Source organism: Chiloscyllium plagiosum, unplaced genomic scaffold (assembly GCF_037043375.1).
Source record: "Chiloscyllium plagiosum isolate Xiang-an unplaced genomic scaffold, Cpla_swu_hap1 HiC_scaffold_35, whole genome shotgun sequence".
In the NCBI taxonomy this organism is placed as follows: Eukaryota; Metazoa; Chordata; class Chondrichthyes; order Orectolobiformes; family Hemiscylliidae; genus Chiloscyllium; species Chiloscyllium plagiosum.
Window position 1 is genome coordinate 52,464,080 of NW_028270173.1, and position 21,890 is coordinate 52,485,969.

At 43.8% G+C, this 21,890-nt stretch overlaps 2 protein-coding genes across 2 annotated transcripts in view; one reads left to right on the forward strand and one right to left on the reverse strand.

Moving 5' to 3' along the window:
• Positions 1-21,890, forward strand: part of LOC148140874 (class I histocompatibility antigen, F10 alpha chain-like) — a 275,899-nt gene that overhangs the window by 158,440 nt on the left and 95,569 nt on the right. The window lies entirely within an intron of this gene.
• The window catches only part of LOC148140878 (H-2 class I histocompatibility antigen, alpha chain-like), a 450,761-nt gene continuing 434,228 nt past the window's right edge, over positions 5,358-21,890 (reverse strand). The window contains exons 4-7 of the mRNA XM_087979042.1: positions 16,998-17,276; positions 7,249-7,356; positions 6,827-6,859; positions 5,358-5,918 (exon numbers count right to left, since the gene is read on the reverse strand). Coding sequence (XP_087835168.1) covers positions 5,914-5,918; positions 6,827-6,859; positions 7,249-7,356; positions 16,998-17,276 — 425 coding nt within the window. The 3' untranslated portion in view covers positions 5,358-5,913. The remainder of the gene's footprint in view (positions 5,919-6,826; positions 6,860-7,248; positions 7,357-16,997; positions 17,277-21,890) is intronic.

Below are 21,890 nucleotides of genomic sequence, written 5' to 3' on the forward strand. Positions count from 1 at the left end.
TCTCTCTCATTAATTCATTCGCTAATCCTCTATCAATGCTAATATACTACCTCCACCATCATGGGCTCTTATCTTATTGAGTAGCCTCATATATGGGCCATTATCAAAAATCCAGACATTTCACCCACTGCTTCCGCTGTATCTATCTTGCTTGTTCCTTCCTCAAAGATTTCTATTTATTTTTCAGGCAGGATTTCCCCTTCACAATGCCATGCTGATTCTGCTTGGTCATGCTGTTTATTTCTAGATTCATTTTCCCAATAATAGGTATTGAGCTGACTCGCCAAAAGTTATCATTTTTGTTTCATTTTTTTAAAATAAAAGTGGCAGTTTTCTAATCATCTGGGATTTTTCCAGAATCGAATAATTTCCAGAAGATTCTGTACATCCACTATCTCTGGTTACTTCCTTGAATACGCTGGGATGCATCCCATCAGGTCCAGCTACAGCCACAAGCTGGACTACATTCTAGACCTCACTGGGGACAGAAACATCACACATTTTGAAAGCCTTGAAGCTATTCTTTGAGCACTCCATGACTGATTATACAGAACGGAGCTGTGCTGAACATTAGATCCCTGAAGGAGACAAAGAATATGGATCAGTCCGGTGATGGCATTGAGGTATCTGGCTGGGATCTCAGAGTCAGGATAACTGAAAGCTAATCTTGTTGGAGATAAGAATGTCTTTTGAGAGGTCCCACCATGACAGCGCAACTTCTGAGAGAGGAAAATCTTGCTCGAGAAAACTATTGCCATGTGCAGAAGCTCTGAGGTTGTCAATCAAAGCTGGAGAGGATTAGCGGACAAAGACAAGGTTTTGCATTATGCTGAGACTCTGTCCCGGTAAACAAGAACAGGATAATGAGAAAAACAAGAAGAAATATTTGCTGAAGGGCCAGCAGAAACATCAAGCCCAGTGGACAGGATGTAAATGTTGCAGAGAACAACACAGCAAAGAAAAGGAAGGACATCAAGTGTTGGGAAATTTGTGGTCTACACGCAAGAATCTGATTCAATTTAAACACAAGTCTTCAGCTCAAAAGAGGAAAAGCAGGCCCAAACTGATTATTGCTGGAGACATGTCAGATGGTGATTCTAAACGGGTCAGTCTAAACCATATAACCTGTCAGCATCACTGGGTCTCAAGGTAACAAATGGTTTGTTCTTGTTAGAATGATGACTGCAGAAGGAGGGCATCAGGTGAATGTGAACTGTCAGACAGGCGCCAGTGATTCATGCAACATCATAATCTTCACAGACACGTGTGAAGTGGCTCTATTTGATGACCTGAAAATGAATCCATCAAAGGTAAATTTGAGACCATCTAATGAAACATCACTCTTCCCAAGAGGACAAATGAAGCTGAGAAACCAATGTGATTGTCACAATAAAGCCCAGCAGATCCAGATCGTAGACATTGAGTAACAATCCATTCATCCCAGCTGAAGCAAGTCTAAAGCTTAGATTGGCAACACATATCATCTCAAAGAGGATGAGAGTATGAGACCAGTGCAGCATTTGCTGAGGAGAGATCCAGCTGCCCTCCTGTCCAACCTGAAAGGAAAGATAGTCGAGCTGGGAAAAAAGGGAGTTATCAAGAAAGGGACAACTCCTACAGAAAGCATTTGCAGCATCGCGGCCATGGGGAAAAAACACCTGGAAATCTGAGAGGCTGCATAGATCCAAAGGATTTCAATGATTGTTCCAGAACAGCATCAAAGCAGACAGCATGAGAACATCAGGGATCTTCTGACAGTGGATATTATTGTGGATTAGCTGCTCATATATAGATGTGGAAAGACAGTGAAAGAAGCCATTGCACAGACTCTGATTAAAATGTAATGTGACTGCGGTGGGGTCCTGACAGATGAAGTGGAAGCTGAAAAAGGTGAAGGAAACTGAAGTCGAGTGCTCAGGAAATGTTCGTTAGTGAGAGGATTTCACCCTGATCCTGACAAGGTGAGAGCTGTAACAAAGACATGGGGATGAACAGATGTGAGAAGTGTGCAGTGTTGTGTTGGTCACATAAACCACACAGGAAAGTTCTTGTCTAATTTGTCATGAGACTGTGAACCAATGTACAAGCTCACTCCTGAGGAGGGCCAGTGGTACTGGGGCAGGAACAAGAAGCAGCTTTCGCTCAAACAACCAAGATCACCAACTTGTGCCCACACCAGGTGGGAAGGTTTCAGGGGAAAGTGGGACAGACTGCAAGGAACAGTTTTGTTGATGAATTGTTTTTGTGAACTGTATCTAGTAATTAAGTTTTAACTGCAAATGATAGTTGACACATTTAACGTATTTTAGATAAAAAGAGATATCATTTGTGAAATGCAAATTTTATATTGTAAACACTGACTTGCCATCATCACACGACCACTTATGTTTTTCTTAGAGTTTCACCAATAAAACTCAAAAACCACTGCATGACACAAACATCACTCACTGAGGTGGGAGTATTTGTTGTCAATATTTTTTTCTGACAGATGTTAGCATTGGATACATGGTCTCTTGGTGTATGAGTGTGTGTCTGTGTTGCTGAGTATGTGTCTCTATGTGTGTGTGTCTCTATGTGTGTGTGTGTGTGTGTGTGTGTGTGTCTAGTGGGGGAGTGGTGGGTGTGACAGCAGCTGAGGAGTGGACAGGGGACCTGGAGGTGGCACTGAGACCCGGGTCACAGAGGGGAGCGAGACAGAGCCTCAGCTGCTGTCACTGACTCCCCCCTCCCCCCCTCCCCCTCCAGCCGGTGTGTCCAAAGGCAGCACCTGTCAGAAGGAAACATTGACAATGAAGGTTCCTCTCCATCTGTCCCAGCCCAGAAGCTTGTGTGCTCAGCCCTGGGTGAAACATTCAGCTGGTGAGCCTGCCCTTTCCTCCCTCCAATAGCTGCTGGGTCACCAGTCAGTGAAGTATTCCTGACTCCCAGCAGCTGCCTGGCCCCCTCTTCACACTCATTCAGATCCTTCCAAAAGGACACTCGTGACCCCCCCGGGGAATGAACACTCCCAGACATTATCAACCATCCAACTCTGAAACACACATATTAAATAAACATCACTTTGTACATCCTGAACAAAAACAGAGATTGCTGGAAAAGCTCAGCAGGTCTGGCTGCATCTGTGAAGAGAAATCAAAGAAATGAGGTATGTCAGGAATAAAAGAATGACTAGGGTAGGAATAGGTCCAGTCAAGGATAGTAGTGGGAAGTTGCGTGTGGAGGCTGAAGAGATTGGGGAGACATTGAATGAATACTTTTCGTCAGTATTCAATCAGGAACAGGACATTGTTGTCAATGTGAGTACTGAGTCACAATTAAGTAGAATGGATGGCTTTGAGGTATGTAGAGAAGAAGTGTTGGAAATTCTGGAAAGGGTGAAAATAGATAAGTCCCCTGGGCCTGATGGCATTTATCATAGGATTCTCTGGGAAGCAAAGGAGGAGATTGCAGAGCCATTGGCCTTGATTTTTATGTCCTCATTGTCTACAGGAGCAGTGCCAGAAGATTGGAGGCTAGCAAATGTGGTTCCCTTGTTCAAGAAGGGGAGTAGGGATAACCCTAGTAACTATAGGCCGGTGAGTCTCACTTCTGTTGTGGGCAAAGTCTTAGAGAGAATTGTAAGGGATAGGATTTATGAACATCTGGATAGGAATAATGTGATCAAGGATAGTCAGCATGGTTTTGTGAAGGGCAGGTCGTGCCTCACAAACCTTATTGAATTCTTTGAGAAGATGACGAAGGAGGTGGACGAGGGGAAAGCGGTAGATGTGGTGTATATGGATTTTAGTAAGGCGTTTGATAAGGTTCCCCATGGTAGACTACTGCAAACAATACGGAGGTATGGCATTGAGGGTGAGATGGAGGTTTGGATTAGGAGCTGGCTGGCTGGAAGAAGACAGAGGGTAGTCGTCGATGGCAAAAGTTCATCTTGGAGTGCCGTCACCAGCGGTGTTCCGCAAGGATCTGTTTTGGGACCATTGCTGTTTGTCATGTTTATAAATGACCTGGAGGAGGGGTTGGAAGGTTGGGTGAGCAAGTTTGCGGATGATATGAAAGTCGGAGGAGTTGTAGACAGTGAGGAAGGATGTGGCAGGTTACAGCGGGATATAGATAAGCTGCAGAACTGGGCAGAAAGGTGGCAAATGGAGTTCAATGTAGCTAAGTGTGAGGTGATTCACTTTGGTAAGAATAATAAAAAGATGGGGTACTGGGCTAATGGATGGATACTTGGTAGTGTGGATGAGCAGAGGGATCTTGGTGTCCATGTACACAGATCTTTGAAAGTTGCCACCCAGGTAAATAGTGCGGTGAAGAAGGCATATAGCGTACTGGCTTTTATTGGTAGAGGAATTGAGATCCGGAGTACTGAGGTCATGTTGCAGTTGTATAAGACTCTGGTGCGGCCGCATCTGGAGTATTGTGTGCAGTTTTGGTCGCCATACTATAGGAAGGAGGTGGAGGCACTGGGACGGGTGCAGAGGAGGTTTACCAGGATGTTGCCTGGTATGGTAGAAAGATCGTATGAGGAAAGGCTGAGGCACTTGAGGTTGTTTTCATTGGAGAAAAGAAGGTTTAGGGGTGACTTGATAGAGGTGTACAAGATGATTAGGGGTTGAGATAGGGTCGACAGTGAGAATCTTTTTCCACGTATGGAGTCAGCTATTACAAGGGGGCATAGCTTTAAATTAAGGGGGGGTAGGTATAGGACAGATGTTAGGGGTAGGTTCTTTACTCAGCGAGTTGTGAGTTCATGGAATGCCCTGCCAGTAGCAGTGGTGGACTCTCCCTCATTATGGGCATTTAAGCGGGCATTGGATAGGCATATGGAGGATAGTGGGCTAATGTAGGTTAGGTGGGCTTGGATCGGCGCAACATCGAGGGCCAAAGGGCCTGTACTGCGCTGTATTCTTCTATGTTCTATGTAAATCAGAACAGTTCTGAGGAAGGGTCACCAGACCCAAAATAGTAACTCTGATTTCTCTGCACAGATGCTGCCAGACCTGCTGAGCTTTTCCAGCCATTTCCATTGTTGTGTCTGATTTACATCATGGAGGAAGGGCTCATGCCCGAAACGTCGATTCTCCTGCTCCTTGGATGCTGCCTGACCTGCTGCGCTTTTCCAGCAACACATTTTCAGCTCTGATTTACAGCATGTACAGTTCTGTCGGTTTTTACTGTGTACATCCTGCTTGGTTTGGGGAAGGCTTCCTGGGGAGTTACATGGTCATAACCCCCTCCCAGTTCACACTGAACTGAAGCTCAAACACTGCTGATTCCAAGATCCACAATCTGCAGAGTGAATGAATTAACCCTTTCTTGTGAAATCATTAATGAATTCAGACAAATCAATTATCAACAATAATTTATTGATTGGCAACTGCAATGATCAGTCTCTGCAGTTAATTGTTGATGATAAATAATGACAGATGTTTGCTGCCATAAATACATGATTGTGAACAAATAAAATAAAGGAAGTTTACATAAAAGTTCACATTTGATCACGCTGTTTCCGTAAAGTGCAAAATAGATCAGTTCAGCATAAAATAGATGAGAATAAAAATGGAAGAGTAGAAGTTAAATAGTGAGAGAGATATCAATATAACAATAAGACAGTTACAAAATTCATAGAGACTTTAACATAAAAGTTAAAATTTCGTTGCATAAAGTGCAGAAATGATTCATGTCCGACAATACAAAAACTCGCTCAGAGGGAGTTCAGGACATTGCTTCATTTCAGGTCAATCACTGACCCACTGAAGACAGTGAGGATGAGAAAGTGTGAGGGAGGAACCATCCATGAAGATCCCTCTGACGGTGACACTGCTCACATTCCTGAGATGGGATGGAAACACGACTTGAGAAGGTCTCACTTGCAGAATCAGGATCCAAACGTGCGGATCTGGAATCCACTGCTCAATCTGTGGAAACACATTTTCAGGAAAAGTCAATCTCAATCCTGAATCAACTGGGTGTGAGCAATGAGCTGTAATTCTGTGTGTCTGCTGTGATATGGAAGGATGGACGGTGATGTCCATGTTCACACTGGAACAGGAGGATCCCATTATTCCTAAATGAAGCTCCGGGAATGACCTTTAGTGGAGCTCAGGAAACCCACAAGGTCAGAAATGGACAGACACAAGGCAATCTCTTCAGGATGGGGAGGGGAGTGAAATTAGTCTGACAGGGTTTAACAGTGTCTGGGAGGGTGGGACAGGGTCAGGAGGGGAGGGGAATTAGTCTGACAGGGTTTAACAGTGTCTGGGAGGGTGAGTCAGGAGGGGAGTGAAATTGGACTGGCAGGTTGTAACGGTATCTGGGAGAGTGAGACAGGGCCAGGAGAGGGTTGAAATTAGTCTGACAAGGTTTTAAAGGTCAGTGAGACAGGGTCAGGATGGGAGTGAAATGAGTCTGACAGGGTTTAACAGTGACTGGGAGGGTGGGACAGGGTCAGGAGGGGAGTGAAATGAGTCTGACAGGGTTTAACAGTGACTGGGAGGGTAGGACAGGGTCTGGGAGAATGTAACACTACACCTTCCAATCTCTCTCCCATCATTCCCAACACTCTGTCCCCTTAGTCACTTACTGGGGGATGGACTGAGTGGAGAGACCCAGGGGTCAGTGCTGGAAGATGGACTGAGAGGAGTAACCCAGGGGTCAGTGCTGGGGGATGGACTGAGTGGAGTGACCCACGGGTCAGTGCTGGGAGACGGACTGAGTGGGGTGAACAAGAGGTGAGTGCTGGAATATGTACTTGATCATCTTCACTGCCTTATCTCTCTTAGTTATTTTCTACAGACCCTCTCATTGTCTTCTCCCAGTCACTTACTGGGAGCTGTTGTGTAGGTCCCACTCAGTGAACCTGCAGAAACAAAATAAATGTCCATTAGGATGGGGAATAATCCATTCTCAGAGAATGAGAACACAACAAGTGTGAGGGAATGGAGATTGTGTCAGAAATCCTCATTCCCACACTCCCGTCCATCCTTACACCTTATGGAGATTCTGGAGATCTCTCCCATCCCATTGACATTCAGTCAGTGAGGATGTATGTGTGTGTGAAGTGTCTGGTCGGGTCCAATCACACAAAGGACGATCAAACAGGGAACAAGATGTGTTTATACGTGTGTATCTGTGTGTGGGAATTCAATCAGTTCCATTCCCCACAGTGCCCCGTACTCCCAGTACTGGAGACTCCCCCACACTCACCCAGTCCCCTCAGTTCCACATTCCTCTCTCTCTGAATCTTACCTCTCCAGGGCCTTTTCCAGATGATTATTCCAAATATTGTAGCCATTGCAGCGATTAATCCAATCAAAAGTAGAAGATGGGAACATACCACACTGTTTTCTGGGATTTCTGAAACACATTGGAATAATATCAGGATTATCTCTGTTCCTGGATCCATCCTTGGTCTGTGTTGATTGGGGTCAGTTTTAGTTTAACCCACCCATTGGGAATTGATGGACTTGGTTCAATACATTTTGCACTCCAGATCTCATTGATGGGATCGATGTCATAACTACACAGAGGATGGTATCCTTCACCAAGTCACCTTTTATTTGTATATGAACAGTCCTTGACTTTAGGATTGACTCTTTCAGAGTCAGGTAGCAGAGTGTCATCATCTCTGACACTTCCCTTTTTATTTGTCAGCCAGAGCTCCTTGATTGGGGCTGGATCAATCAGGGAACTCATGTTCTCTGAGGTCCTGCTGGCTAGCCTCGTTACATCACAACTTCCCTCCCCCTCTGAGTCCGAGAACATAGGCCAGCCATTTTCCTTGGAGAGCATCCTGGGGCGTTTTAACACTGGGACAGCTTCTTCCGTGTTTAGCAGATAATAATGCCAGCATCGAATGCATAGGAGCTCGCCTCTTGTGCCAGGAGTGCCTCGGCAGGATTTTATTTTCTTCTTCCAGTGGCAAAGGCATTGAGTTGGCTCCTTCCGCCATGTCCATCTAAGATTCTAAACTCTCAACAATGCTTGACAGAGATAGGGAACCCATGGGTTCTGGCAGCCTTTCTGACTGCTCAAAGGGGCAGTGTACGTTTTGCTCCTGCATTGTTTACAAATTTACAACTTTCAAATGGACCTTGCGCTGGTTCAGGACCATCGCACCTGCCTGACCTTTCGACATCACTGGTCCTGATCTCACATGGAGCATGCCTCTTTCCCATATAGGGCCATTTCCATCATTCTTACACCAAAACTCCTCCCCTTACTGTGATGATACTGCGACTTTGAGAGGTTAATTTGTCCTGTTTCTTTTTAAAGAGAGGTTGTAAGGCAGAGGTATCGAGTTGTCTGGTTGGAAAGCCAGTGAAGTGACTGGCTTATGAGGCCTTGGGATTTTTAAAGCCGGAACAATAGAAGCAGCCTGGATGGGTGTGGCCAGCTCTCGGACCTAGATTTCTAGTTTGTAGTTTGTAGTTTTTTAGCTTTGTGATTCAGCATCAGTTACTGTTGGAGTCTCAACAGGCTTGGAATTACAGTAAATGTCCCCTTGAAGCTCCTCTCTCTGAGCTTTCTCTTGAAGCTTTTCCTTCTGGCTTGCTGCAGTTACCTGTGAGACAAATCTATTTTCTGAACTTTGCCAAGGGGTGTGTTTATGGGATGTTACTACATTGAATCATTAATTAGTAATCGGTACTGTGTCTATTGATTTGTTAATTTTTCTGAGATTTATGGTATTCTAAATTCCACTTTCTTTAGTTATATTTTAGCTCTAGTGATCGATAAAGTGTGTTTTGCCTAAAGCTGTGTAGTGTGACCAATCGAATTGCATCTGGAACACAGCACTTTACATTTGCCTTTAAAATAAGATAAAGTTAGGCTCCAGGCTGCCTTCTTAAAATATATTGCAGGAGTCTGGTCTGATCCTTAATTCCCTGCATCAAACAGTTTCTCTTGTTTGATGGAGACTTGTGTCCAGCATTGGTGTTCCTGAGGCCATTACACCCGACTCCCACAGGTCTGGGAAGATCAGATTCAACCTGGTGGATAGTCTTCTACCCATTAGCAACTCTGCTGGTCCCAACTCTGCTGTTGCATGTGGGGTGATCCCATAATCAAATAAGAACCATGATACCTTGGTAACTATCAAGAGGGTAGGCTGTTTTTCAAGCCAGCCTTTAAAGTTTGGACTGCTTTTTCTGCCAGGCCATTCAATGTTGGGTGGTATGAAGCTGTCCTTACCTGAAGAATCTCATCCCATTTTAAAAACATGACAAAATTTCTGGTTTGTAAATTGTGGTCTGTTACTTGTGCTACCTGGGAGGCTTTATCGTGCTACTGCAGAGGCTTTAAACTAGTAAGGGGATGGCTCAAATCAAAGTAACAGTGAGTAAAGAGAAAGGGCTGAGGCTGGTACAGCAGGTAAGGGGAACAGCTCAAATAGTCAAAACAGGCAAGAGCTTGGCAGTGACCAAGGTCAGAATGATAAACTGCATTTACTTCAATGTAAGAGGTCTGTCAGGTAAGGCAGATGAACTTAGGGCATGGTTGGGAACATGGGACTAGGGTATCACCGCTATTATAGAGACATAGCTCAGAGATGGACTGGACTGGTATCTCAATGTTCCAAGGTATAGATGCTGCAGGAAGGATAGAAAGGGGGGGAGGGCAAGAGAGGAGGACAAAATTTTGGTTCAGGATAACATTACAGCTGTACTTAGGGAGGCATATATTGGGAGATTGACCAGTGAAGTTATATGGGTGGAACTGAGAAATAAGGAGGAGATGATCACCTGGTTGAGATTGAATTATAGCCCCCAGTCGGCAGCAGGAAATTGAAAACCAAATGTGTAAGGAGATCTCATATCTGTAAGAATATTCGGATGGTAACAGTAGATTTTAATTTCCAAACATAGACTAGGGCTGTCATTGTGTGAAAGGCTTGGATTGGAAGGAAGTTGTTAAGTATGTCCAAGAAAACCTTCTTCTTCAATATGTGGATGTACCAACTGGAGAAGGAGTAATACTTGAACTTCTGTTGGGAAAAATTGTAGGGCAAGTGAATGAGGTGTCCGGGGGAGCATTGTGGTGCAAGTGATCATAACTCTATTAGTTTTAAAGTAGTGATGGAAAAGGATAGAACTGATCAAAAAGTTAAAGTTCTAAATTGGAGTAAGACTAATTTGGACAGTAACAGACAGGAACTTGCAAAAGGTGATTGGAGGGAGGCTATTTGCAGGTAAAGGGATGAATGGGAAGTGGGAGGCCTTTAAGAATAAGATAATGAGGGTCCAGAGACAGTATGTTCCTGTTAGTGTGAAGTGTTACAAAGTCAAAAGCCTGTCTGTTCACTTTAAAATAGAAAGTGTTTTCTGAAGTTTGAAGTAAACTTCAAGAGCAGGCTCAGCTGCCTGAATGGAAAGACTGGGAGACGAGCTGTTCCAAAATAGATACATGCAGCAACTGGCTGTTAAATAGTTACCTGCAGCTCCCCTTACACCCAGCCCCCAACCTGAAGAAGGGTTACACCTGAAATGTTGGTTTCTCCACCTCCTGATGCTGCCTGGCCTGCTGTGTTCTTCCAGCCTCCTGCCTGTCTACCCTGAGGTTTGCTTGCTGTTTTGACAACAACTCGAATTTAACTGATCAGTTTAAATTGTGCCGAGGATACTAAAAACCCAACTGAGTTTGTGTTCATTGTTTTGACACCTGGAAACCAATCAAATTATGAGAATTTAGTGTGTCATGGAAGCTATAAAACATGGGAGTTTTGAAAATTTATCAGAAAGCAACTGCCATCAAACCGCGGAGCAACTGCCCATCTGACATCCTGCTCTCAAAGAAATTAGAAACAGTGTCTATCAAAGGTACCTTTGCATGTGAAACACCCTCGCAGTAACAAAGAAAGAAGACAACCCCAGGGAGATCAGCAGAGGGAAGACTGAAGACACCGAAGAAGACAGAGAGTAAGTGGTCTTGAGATTAAGTTAATGTAATGTTTAATAAGTGTGTTATTGGAATAGCTTTTCTTTGTAGAGTTGGGGTCAGATCGTAAGAAATTAAGAGAAGCGGGGGGGGGAGGGGTTTGGACTTGTGAATTTATTTTGGTTTAATGTTCACTATTAGAGTTAGGAAAATAAATTGTTTTCTTTATACATAATAGAGGGGTTTGACCACGGCATGATAATAGAAGGACAACGCTAGTCGATGCAGGGAATGCTGGAAGACTTGAGAAATTGAGGTTCTGGTCAAGAAAAAGAAAGAGGCATAGACAGGTATAGACAGCAGGGATTGAGTAAATCCCAAGAAATGTATAAGGGCAGTCGGAGTATCCTTAAGAGGGAAATCAGGAGGACAAAAAGGGGACATGAGACAGCTTTAGCAAATGCAGTTAAGGAGAATCCAAAGAGACTCTAAAAGTACATTTTGGCAAAAGAGTAAATAGTTAGAGAATAGGGCACCTTAAAGATCAATGTGGCTGTCTATGTATGGATCCATAAGAGATTAGTCAGACTCTAATCACATATTTTGTGTCAGGGCGTATCGTGGAGAAGGGCATGGAAGCACGGGAACTTGGGAAAATAAATAGTGATGTCTTGAAAACAGTGCACATTACAGAAGAGGAGGTACTGAAGATTAAAATGTATAATGGTAGATAAATCCCCAGGACCTGATCAGGTGTTACCCAGAATTCTGTGGGAAGCTAGGGAAGAGATTTCTGCATACCTCGCTCAGATGTTTGGATCATCAATAGCCAAGGGAGAGGTGCCAGAAGACGGGAGGGTGGCTAATGTGGTGCCACTATTTAAGAAAGGCTGTCATGAAAAGCTAGGGAACTATAGACCAATGAGCCATATGTCAGTGGTGGGTACATAGTTGGAGGAGATTCTGAGGAATAGGACTTATATGCATTTGGAAAGCAAGGACTGATTAGGGATAGTCAACATGGCTTTGTGCATGGGAAATTGTGTCTCTGTAACTTGACTGAGTTTTTTGAAGAAATAACAAAGAAGATTGGTGAAGGTAGAGGGGTAGATGATGTCCATATGGACTTCAGCAAAGTGTTTGACCAAGTTCTGCATGTAGACTGGTTAGTCAGGTTAGATCACATGGGACCCAGAGGAAGCTAGCTAACTGAATATAAAACTTGGCTTCAAGGTGGGAAACAAAGGTTGGTCGAAGAGGGTTGCTTTTTGGACCGGAAGCCTGTGACCAGTGGTGTGCCACAAGGATCGGTGCTGGCTCCATTGCTTTTTATCATTTATATAAATCAGTTGCAGATATGGGCGTAAAAATGGTAGATGGAGTTTAATCCAGGTAATTGTGAGGTGCTGTGCTTTGGGAGATCACACGTTAAGGAAAAGGATACATTAATGGCAGGACTCTGAACAGCATTGATAGACAGAAGGATCTTGAGGTTCAAGTCTATAGCTCCCTGAAAGTGACCACCCAAGTAGAGAGGGTGGTAAAGAAGGCGTATGGCATCTTGCCTTCATTGGTCAGGGTCGAAGAATGTGGCACTGGAAAAGCACAGCCAGTCAGGCAGCATCTGAGGTGCAGGAGAATCAACGTTTCGAGAGTAAGCTCTTCATCAGGAATGAGGCTTGTGGCCCAAGATAAATGGGAGGGGGGGTTGGGTGAAGGGAAGGTAGCTGGGAATGCAATAGGTAGATGAAGGTGGGGGTAAAGATGATAGGTCGAAGAGGAGGGCGGAGTGGATAGGTGGAAAGGAAGATGGACAGGTGGGACAGTTCAAGAGGGTGGTGTTGAGTTGGAAGGTTGCTTCTGGGATTAAGATATGGGGAGGGAAAATGAGAAAACTGGTGAAATCCACAAAGATCCTGTGTGGTTGGAGGGTCCCAAGGTGAAAGATGAGGCGTTCTTCCTCCAGGCATCGGGTGGTTAGGGTTTGGCAGTGGAGGAGGCCCAGGGACTTGCATGAACTTGGCAGAGTGAGAGGGGGAGTTAAAGTGTTCAGCCACAGGGTGGTGTGTGTGTGTGTGTGTCAGAGATGTTCTCTGAAATGCTGTAAAGATGCACTACAGCTGACCACTTTAACTTGCTTGCAAACATAAGCCCGAGATTTCAATGAAGTAATGAAACAACTGTCATTGTCTAAGGATTGGCACTCTGTGATCCCAAGGAAGATCTAGTGTTGACATGCGATGTCTCCCCGTGCATTTCATTTTAGAGATCCCTGGTGGAGTTCAGCTAGAGTTTGGCAGCGGCCTTTACTCAGGATAATCACACTTTCTCTAACAAGTTCTAACAATATTCCATCCTCTGCCGTGAGCTGGTATCTCTGGGTCCAAAACTTTTTCAATTCAAAGGATTTCAAGTGCCTTTTGGTTTCCCTCATAAATACAAGTTATTTCCGTTTTGAAGGGATTGGATCTTTCTGTGTCCAAAGCCTGATCGTTAGCTCTAATTAGGAGCTTGTCCAGAAAGTTTAATACCATTATAGACTTTTCCATTCGGGGTGCTACCCAGTGGTGTATTTGCTAATGGTAGCTGCTCAATGCATCCACATTCGCTACTCAGCCTCCCAGGCGGTGTTCTGGCTTGCGATTGTAAGCACTTAGTATTAGAACCCACCATTGAAGGTGGCCCAAAATTACAGGGTGGCTCTGCCTTGTCCTCTCTAAGCACACCAAGTAGTCCATGATTATCACAAATTTTAATTCACAAAGGTATTGGTGGAATGTCCTGACTCCAAATATGACCATCAATTCTTCCTTCTGTATCTGGGTGTATTTACGTGCTGCATTGGCCAAAGTCCTAAATGTATATATGCTCTTGGATGTTCCTCTCCACTGAGCCACCATGAGTTAATACAACTCCAATGCTGTGCGGGAAAACATCACATGTCAATACTAGATCTTTCTTGGGATCACAGAGAGCCAATCCTTCGAGGAAGACAGTTGTATCATTACTTCAAACTCTAGCTGAACTCCACCAGGGATCTCTAAAATGAAATGTGTGGGGAGACATTGCATGTCAACACTAGATCTTTCTTGGGATCATAGAGTGCCAATCCTTCGAGGATGACAGTTGTATCGTTCCTTCATTGAAAGCTCGGTCTTATGTTTGCAACCATTTCCCAGGCTGATCCTTTCTGCCACGAGTTGATGTTACGTTGCCAGGATGGAGGCCAGGTTATGTACAAACTTTCCAAAATAATTTACCAGCCCAAGGTATGACGTAAGTTCCTGGACAGACGTAGGAACCAGAGCACCTTTGATCTCCCTCACTTTATCTTCCAACAGGTGTAACCAAGAGTTTTCGAATCTGTATCCCAGTAGATCATTTGGGATACACATTTTTCCCTTCTTAGGCAAATGCCTGCCTTGGAAAACCACCTTCGGACTATATCCAGTTCTCTGACTGCTCCTTATTAGTTTTCCCTGTTATTGGCTAATTTACCATCTAAGTAAATGGCGACCTGGGGTAGACCATGCAAGATGTTCTCTGTTGTCCACTGAAAGATCAAACAGGCTGACAATACCTCAAATGGCAGTCTTGTACCTTGGTACAATCCCTGATGGATATTAATTGGAGCATATGTCTGGGAACCTGGTCTAATCACAATTGCAAGAAAGCGTGGCTCATGTACAGCTTTGTGAAGGAGAACTCCCATCCTGCACCAACGTTGTGCACAAATCCTGAGGGACTGGTTATCTATTCTGCTGTCAAAAGCAGTTTACACTTTGTTTAAAATCCCCACAAAGGCAAACCGACCCAGTGGGCTTCAGAACCATTCCAATCACTGCTGCCTATTCCACAAACTGGACTGGTTTGATAATTCCTTCACTTTCCAGCCTTTTAATTTCTGCCTTGACTTTTGCCTGTAAGGCCAATGGCACTGGGCAGACCTTACAGCATCATGGGATTGATTCCTGGTCAACATGCCAGGTGGCCTGGCTCCTCTGATAACCCCTAGATCTTCCTGGATGACCGACAGGTAATTAAATTGAATTTCACTCAAGCAGCCATTTTCTAATTGAAACATATTGAGCCATTCAGGGTGAATCTCTCACAACTGATTTCTCCCCATTCAGCTTGGATTTGAAGCTTTTAGCACAATCACTGGTCACTGAACCAGCTGCCTTCCGTGAAAGAGCGGAACTGAAGTTGTACCCCTATTCTCTGAAGCTTCCTCAGTTTAGGTTCTCAGTCTGGCCAAGATCTTGTGCAAAGTTAAGGGTTGGAATTCAGAGTGAATCTTGTTAAAGATTGGTTCTGTGATCACTGATCCAGCTGCACTCGGATCGTCCTCCATCAGAACAGAATGACCAGTTAACCAGACATTTAAATTGGTTGGTTCTGATTTTGATGTTGCGATGCAATTTAACTGTTCCAAACCAGATATAGGTGGATTTTTCAGGATACCAACCTGGATATGGGGCTATAATTTATTTCGCTCACCGACAGAAACTGCAATGCCTTAATGGCCAGGATCCTGATCAACATTTTAACTGTTTGTTGAGGCTTGGTTTAGAGTTTTACTATGAGCCAACCTCAAGTCCCTCTGATCGATATGTCCTGAGTGAGGCTATGCAATTGCATGCACCCAGGTGGTGTCCTCTCAGTTCAGTCGGACTGTCGAGGGTGTCCAATTCTATTGGAATACCCTGTAACTCATGAGCTCCACTTGCTGCATTTTCCAATGATAAAGCCAGTTGTAGTACCTGCTTGAAGTGCAGTTGGGATTCAACCAGTAGGTGTTTTTGCATAGTTACATCATTAATTACATCATAGTTATATCAGTATTACATCATAGTTACATCAGTAATTTCGCATACCATTCTCTTAGCATCTCATTAAGGGTTAAACCAATTTCACATACTTTTGCCAGTCTTTTTAACCTAGTCAGATATCCCAGTGTGGATTTCCCTGGTTCTTGAATTGCCAAATAAAAATGATAGCATCTCAGAATTAGAGGAGGCTTTTGCTCATAATATTCCTTAATTATTCCTATCAATGCTTGAAAGGTTTTAGTACCTGGTGCCATTGGGAAAGCTAGAATCCTAATAACAGAAAAAGCTGCAGCTCCACACGCTGTCAGGAGAATTACTCATTGCTTTTCACCTGCCACAATGCCATTTGCCCAGAAAATATGCCACATTATTTTCACACACTGGGCCCAGTCCTCGATGGCAGGATCGAACGAGTCAAGTTTCCCAAACAAAGGCATGATGTACCAAATGCTTCCCTCACTGAAAGGTGCCTGTTGAGAGCAAGTTTCTTCATGATCATGCTTTACTCCCATTGCCACTGAAATAACCCGACAGAAGCGAGCATTCACTCACCAAGTCACCCTTTATTTACACAAGAACAGTCCTAGACTTTAGTAGTACCTAATTCAGATTCAGCTGCCAGACCCTCAATACCTCTGACACTCATACTTTTTTTAATGTCAGTCAGGACTCCCTCATTAGATCAGGTTAACGGCCCAATCAGAGGCCTCCTATTGATGCTAATGGAAATCTGGAGTTTTCTAACCAAATTGCTGTAAGTGCTGAGGATCAATTGAATATTTCCAGCCTGAGATCAGGAGGGTTTTGTTGGGGAAGAGCAGCAAAAGACATGGAGCAGGAATGGGTAAAGGGAGTGAGGGACAGATCAGAGCAACCTCAATGAGTGGTGGAACAAAAAGGACACACACACACACACACACACAGACACACACACACACACAGACACACACACAGACACACACACACACAGACACACACACAGACACACACACAGACACACACAGACACACACACACACACAGACACACACACAGACACACACACACACAGACACACACACAGACACACACACAGACACACACAGACACACACACACACACACACACAGACACACACACAGACACACACACAGACACACACAGACACACACACACACACACAGACACACACACACACACACACAGACACACACACACACAGACACACACAGACACACACACAGACACACACACACACACACACACACACAGACACACACACAGACACACACACACTCCAGTCCCTTACCCCACTGATAGAGCTGGGCCTCTGCCAGGCTGCTGTGTTCAATGTGACAGGAGTATTGATCCTCATCCCCAGCATTGATCTCAATCTCTTTCTGGATCTGATGGGTCCCATCGTGGTTCGGTCGAACCCCCGAGGATTGGGTCTCAGACATGACCTCTCCATTCCTTAGCCAGGTCACCTCGATGTCTACAGGATAAAACCCAGTGACCAGGCAGGAGAGAGTGAGCGGCTTGTCCTGACGATTGGGCTCCCTCCTGGAGATGAACACTTCAGGCTGAACTGTGATGGGAAAGAGTGAAAACACAAACAACAGACAGACACTGAATGGAATGGGAGAGCGGTTTCATAGATCAGTGAGGTTAGATCAGAACATGGAGCAAAACTGAAATACATACTTTTCCTTCTGAAATATTCCTTTCCAGCTTCCAGATATCTCTTTAAATGCTCAACAAAGATTCCATGCAGCTGTGTTTCCCAGTAGTTGTTCCAGGATTCATCGGAATCCCATTCCTCTTTCGTCATCACTGCAAAGTGATTGGTTGCGATCCATCTCATTCTGTCTGGGTCTAAACTGATATAATCCTTTCCATTGAATCCAAATCTCATTGATCTCTTCACAGAGCCATCATCACTGACCTCAACAGAATGCATCCATTGGAGAGTGTGAATTCCTGTCAGTGACCAAACAGGGATCAATCATCAGTGATTAATTGTGAACTGAAACTGAGAAATGCAGTCTGATCAAAGCAGATTGGGGATCTCGTATCAGGCCCAGGGTGAGGGGGTTACACACGATGCTAATCCCCAGGGCCTGTGCTGTCAGAGGGTCCCAGACTCAGGCAGCACTGCCCCTTTCTCCAGTGGCTGCCTCACCCCTCAACCTGGAGCAGATAAGGAACGGGCTCTCTGATCCGGGTCAAACTTCCAGCGTTCACATTCCCACTGTCCTGGAGTGATTGTTCTAGTCCGTGATGTCATTTATTTCAATCACAGGCTGCATTCTGGGGGAATGTAGTCAATATCTGTCTGTTACCACACTGTCAGCCTCCACAAATGGACTGTGACCATTCAAATCTTTCTCTTTTATGTCCCTCCTGTTCTCGATTCACGGTTATATGATTACTGATTGGGAAATATCTGAACTACCAATAGTATGTAGTTCATGAATAATAGGAATGATCCTTATCCAATTAATTTCTTTATTAGCTCTTTATATTTCTTTATTCCTCACTTTCTGTGTTTTGATTAGATTAGATTCCCTACAGTGTTGAAACAGGCCCTTTGGCCCAACAAGTCCACACTGACCCTCCAAAGAGTAAGCCACCCAGACCCATTTCCCTCTGACTAATGCACCTGGCACTATGGGCAATTTAGCATGGCCAATTCACCGAACTTACACATCTTTAGACTGTGGGAGGAAACCGGGAGCACCTGGAGGAAACCCACACAGACACGGGCAGAACGTGCAAACTCCACACAGACAGGAATCAAACCTGGGACCCTGGTGCTGTGAGGCATCAATGCTAACTACTGAGCCACCATGTCACCCAGTGGTGAGAAGTATTATATTTCTGTGATACACTTAGAGTGCTCTTATTAAATACATTTCCAATAAATTACCAAAACTATTTTTTTCATTTGCACTTGACCTGACCACATGTACACTATTTCATGAAAATTAACAATGGACTGTTTCTGGCTGGTGTGAGGGTCTGAGTCAACCATCTCCCAAATCAACCTTCTCCTTCACAATGGTATAATGTGGGAGTAGGGGACTGTTGGTGTGTGACCCGCTGTGTGAACCCTGGACCAGGAGGGGAAGAAAACCCAGTTGGGAGGGAAACCCACTTCCTACACCTTCTTTTGTATGAATTCCATCTACAGCAGCTCAGAGAGTGCACCACCAGAGGAGAATGTAAACTCAGTGTTACTTAAACCCAACTCCTTATTGAATCTCCTCCCCCTCCCTGATCACCCAGATCTGAGCCTCAGGCTGTCCCCTTCCAGCTCTGCTTCTTAAGCAAAAAGACAAGAAAGAGTTTTAGTTCGCTCTGCACCTTCACACATTTCATTGGTTATTTTTGTCAAATATTCAATTTGTAACAAGCTATCAATGGATTGCTTTGTCTAGTTTGATTGCTGAGAAAGCTGTGAATGTTTACTTCATACATTAACATGATATAAAATTAAAGTTTAAAGTTGTGCTAAACGAGACCCCAAGCAGCTGCCTGTGGGTTTCTTGCTGTTGGAGAATGAGGAGCTCTGATGGCTTTTTGCAGGATGGACAAAGAGGTTGTTTTGCTCCAGGAGAAAATGGCAAGTGTTGACAATGCTCAGCAAGTCTCTCAGTATCTGTGCAGGGAGAAGAAAGACACTTCTTCAGGATTGGTGTAGGTCTTGAACCTGAAGCCTTGACTCTCTTTTTCTCATTACAGATACTGCTTGACCCGCTGGGGATTTCCAGAATTTTGAATTTATATTTCAGGTTTCCAATATCTGCAACAATTTGCTGTCCTATTACATGTCCCTGTGGCATTTGTAAGTCTGATTTGTTCAAATCGAAGTTGTAGTGAGATTGGGACAATTAAAACAATGTGACTGGAAGTTCAGGATCATGTCTGGAGAACAGAAAAGTTTTTTATTTGACAAATTGTGTTTAGAGAGATGCATCATAATCAACGATGGCAGCGCGGTGGCTTGAAAGAAGTACATTAACTCCATTGTGTGGGTTTGGATGGTGGAAGATGGACAATACCACCACCAACTGTCCACCGCCGGTAATGCAGGAGATGAACAAACACATGAAGTCCCGTTGTTAGGCAGCAGGTGGTGGTGTTGCTCCATCAAGAAGATTTTGTGGCCCATAGTCTGGGACCCTCTGAAACCTGCAACCCATTCGAAAAGATTGCACAACACCAGGTTATCGTCCAACATGTATATTTGGAAGCACCAGCTTTCGACCGCTGCTCCTTCATCTCCTTTCCTTATCCTCATATTCCTAACTTTCAACTTTATTGATTGTATTTGCTGATTTTCTAAACCTGCACTCCTTCACTCCCTTGCAAATGCTATGGCTTCCACCTCCTCTGCCCTCCAATGTTTTCAATCCTCACCCGAGCCCCTCAGCACATTTTGGTGGAGAACATTATATTTAGTGAGGACCTTTGGTAAGATTCTTGTTCAATACCTGTAGAATCAAAGTTGGTTCATTAAATATTTTTAAACATCATTTCAATGATCAGATTTTCTGTCTATGTAGATACTGCCCACAGAGGAAACCAATTACTATATTTAGTAAAAAATTAAACTGGCCAATTAAACAGTCTGAATAAAGAAAAGAGTTATTATAGTTGTTAGTTGATCATTTTTGACTCACCCAAAACCACAAGCCTGACTCTGCACTGCTTTATTCAGGAATTCAATTGTTTGCAAAGATCAAAATAAACTGGATGAAATAAGCTATTTTACTGTCAACTGAATAAAATTCATTCCGTTTCAGTAAGAGGACACAGAAAATTGACTGTAAATCTTATAGAATGTTTAACTAATTGTAGCCATTTAGGATTTGTTGACTGGAATTGGAATTTTGAATAATTGCTGTCAGATTGTTTTGCATAATGATTTCCGAGGTTAACAAGATAACGTTGTCACAGGTCACATATTGTCCACTTATTGGTCACTCGTGACATCATTTATAATCTGCAAACTAATTTGGAGAAAACATAAGACCTGTAAAATGCTAATAAATCTGTTTGAATAGCCCTGTACAAATGTTCAAATTATGTTTTACCTGTCTGTATTACACAGAAGACTGGTACAGTTTCTATTTATTTCAACAGTTAGTTATTGATTTCCTTTTGGCATTCATACACAATGATTAAACAACACAACTGTATTCTATCTCCAAATAATGATAGAAAATAATACAAATTCACATCAAGCCTGGAATGAGCTGCCAGAGGAAGTGGTGGAGGCTGGTACAATTACAACATTTAAGATGCATTTGGATGGGTATATGAATAGGAAGGGTTTGGAGGGATATGGGCCGGGTGCTGGCAGGCGGGACTAGATTGGGTTGGGATATCTGGTCAGCATGGACGGGTTGGACTGAAGGGTCTGTTTCCGTGCTGTACATCTCGATGACTCTATGACTCTATAAACCAGTCAGCATTAGTAAAGACAACAGAGTTTAAATATGTTGATCATAGTATTTTACATTTTCAGTCATCAGTTATAAAAGACAATATTCTTTTTCTCTCTTTGTTCTGCTTGCAATTGTAAAGCAAACTGTTTCATTTCCTTTTCATATTCAAGCTGTTCTAATTCTTTTGCTCTTTGTTCTACTGCAATTCTCTCTCTCCTTTACTGTTGCCTCTATTATTAGATCCTTCATGTGCAATTGAAGTTTAGCCATTTCCAACGATTCTGAGAGCACCTACATTTGCCAGAAATGCAGAGCTCTCAGTGCCGTTATCTCCCACTTTCCTCACATCTGCAGGTAACTGTAGCTGATCTGCCAACTCCAAAAGCTTTCCATTATTCACCATCTGCAATCCACCCCAAGTGACTACTTACCCCGCAGCCCAGAAACGTTTAACCTCTGAGAACAGCCATTATTATACAACACACCCCTATTCAAACCAACTGATTGCAACACACCAAAAGAGAATACCAACCCTCCCCATTTGCTGCCTTTGAGGACAATCCTCCTGAACCCAACCTGGAGTTGGAGGTTCTGATCCCAGACCAGACGTCCCGATTTATTACAGATCACACCAGTTCCCTCACTAAGTATATGATGGAAATTGCCTCGACCCTAACTTTTATATTTATTGAAAGGCAAGTCAAAGTGCTGTGTTCCAGATGTGATTTGATTGGCCCATCACTAGTCTT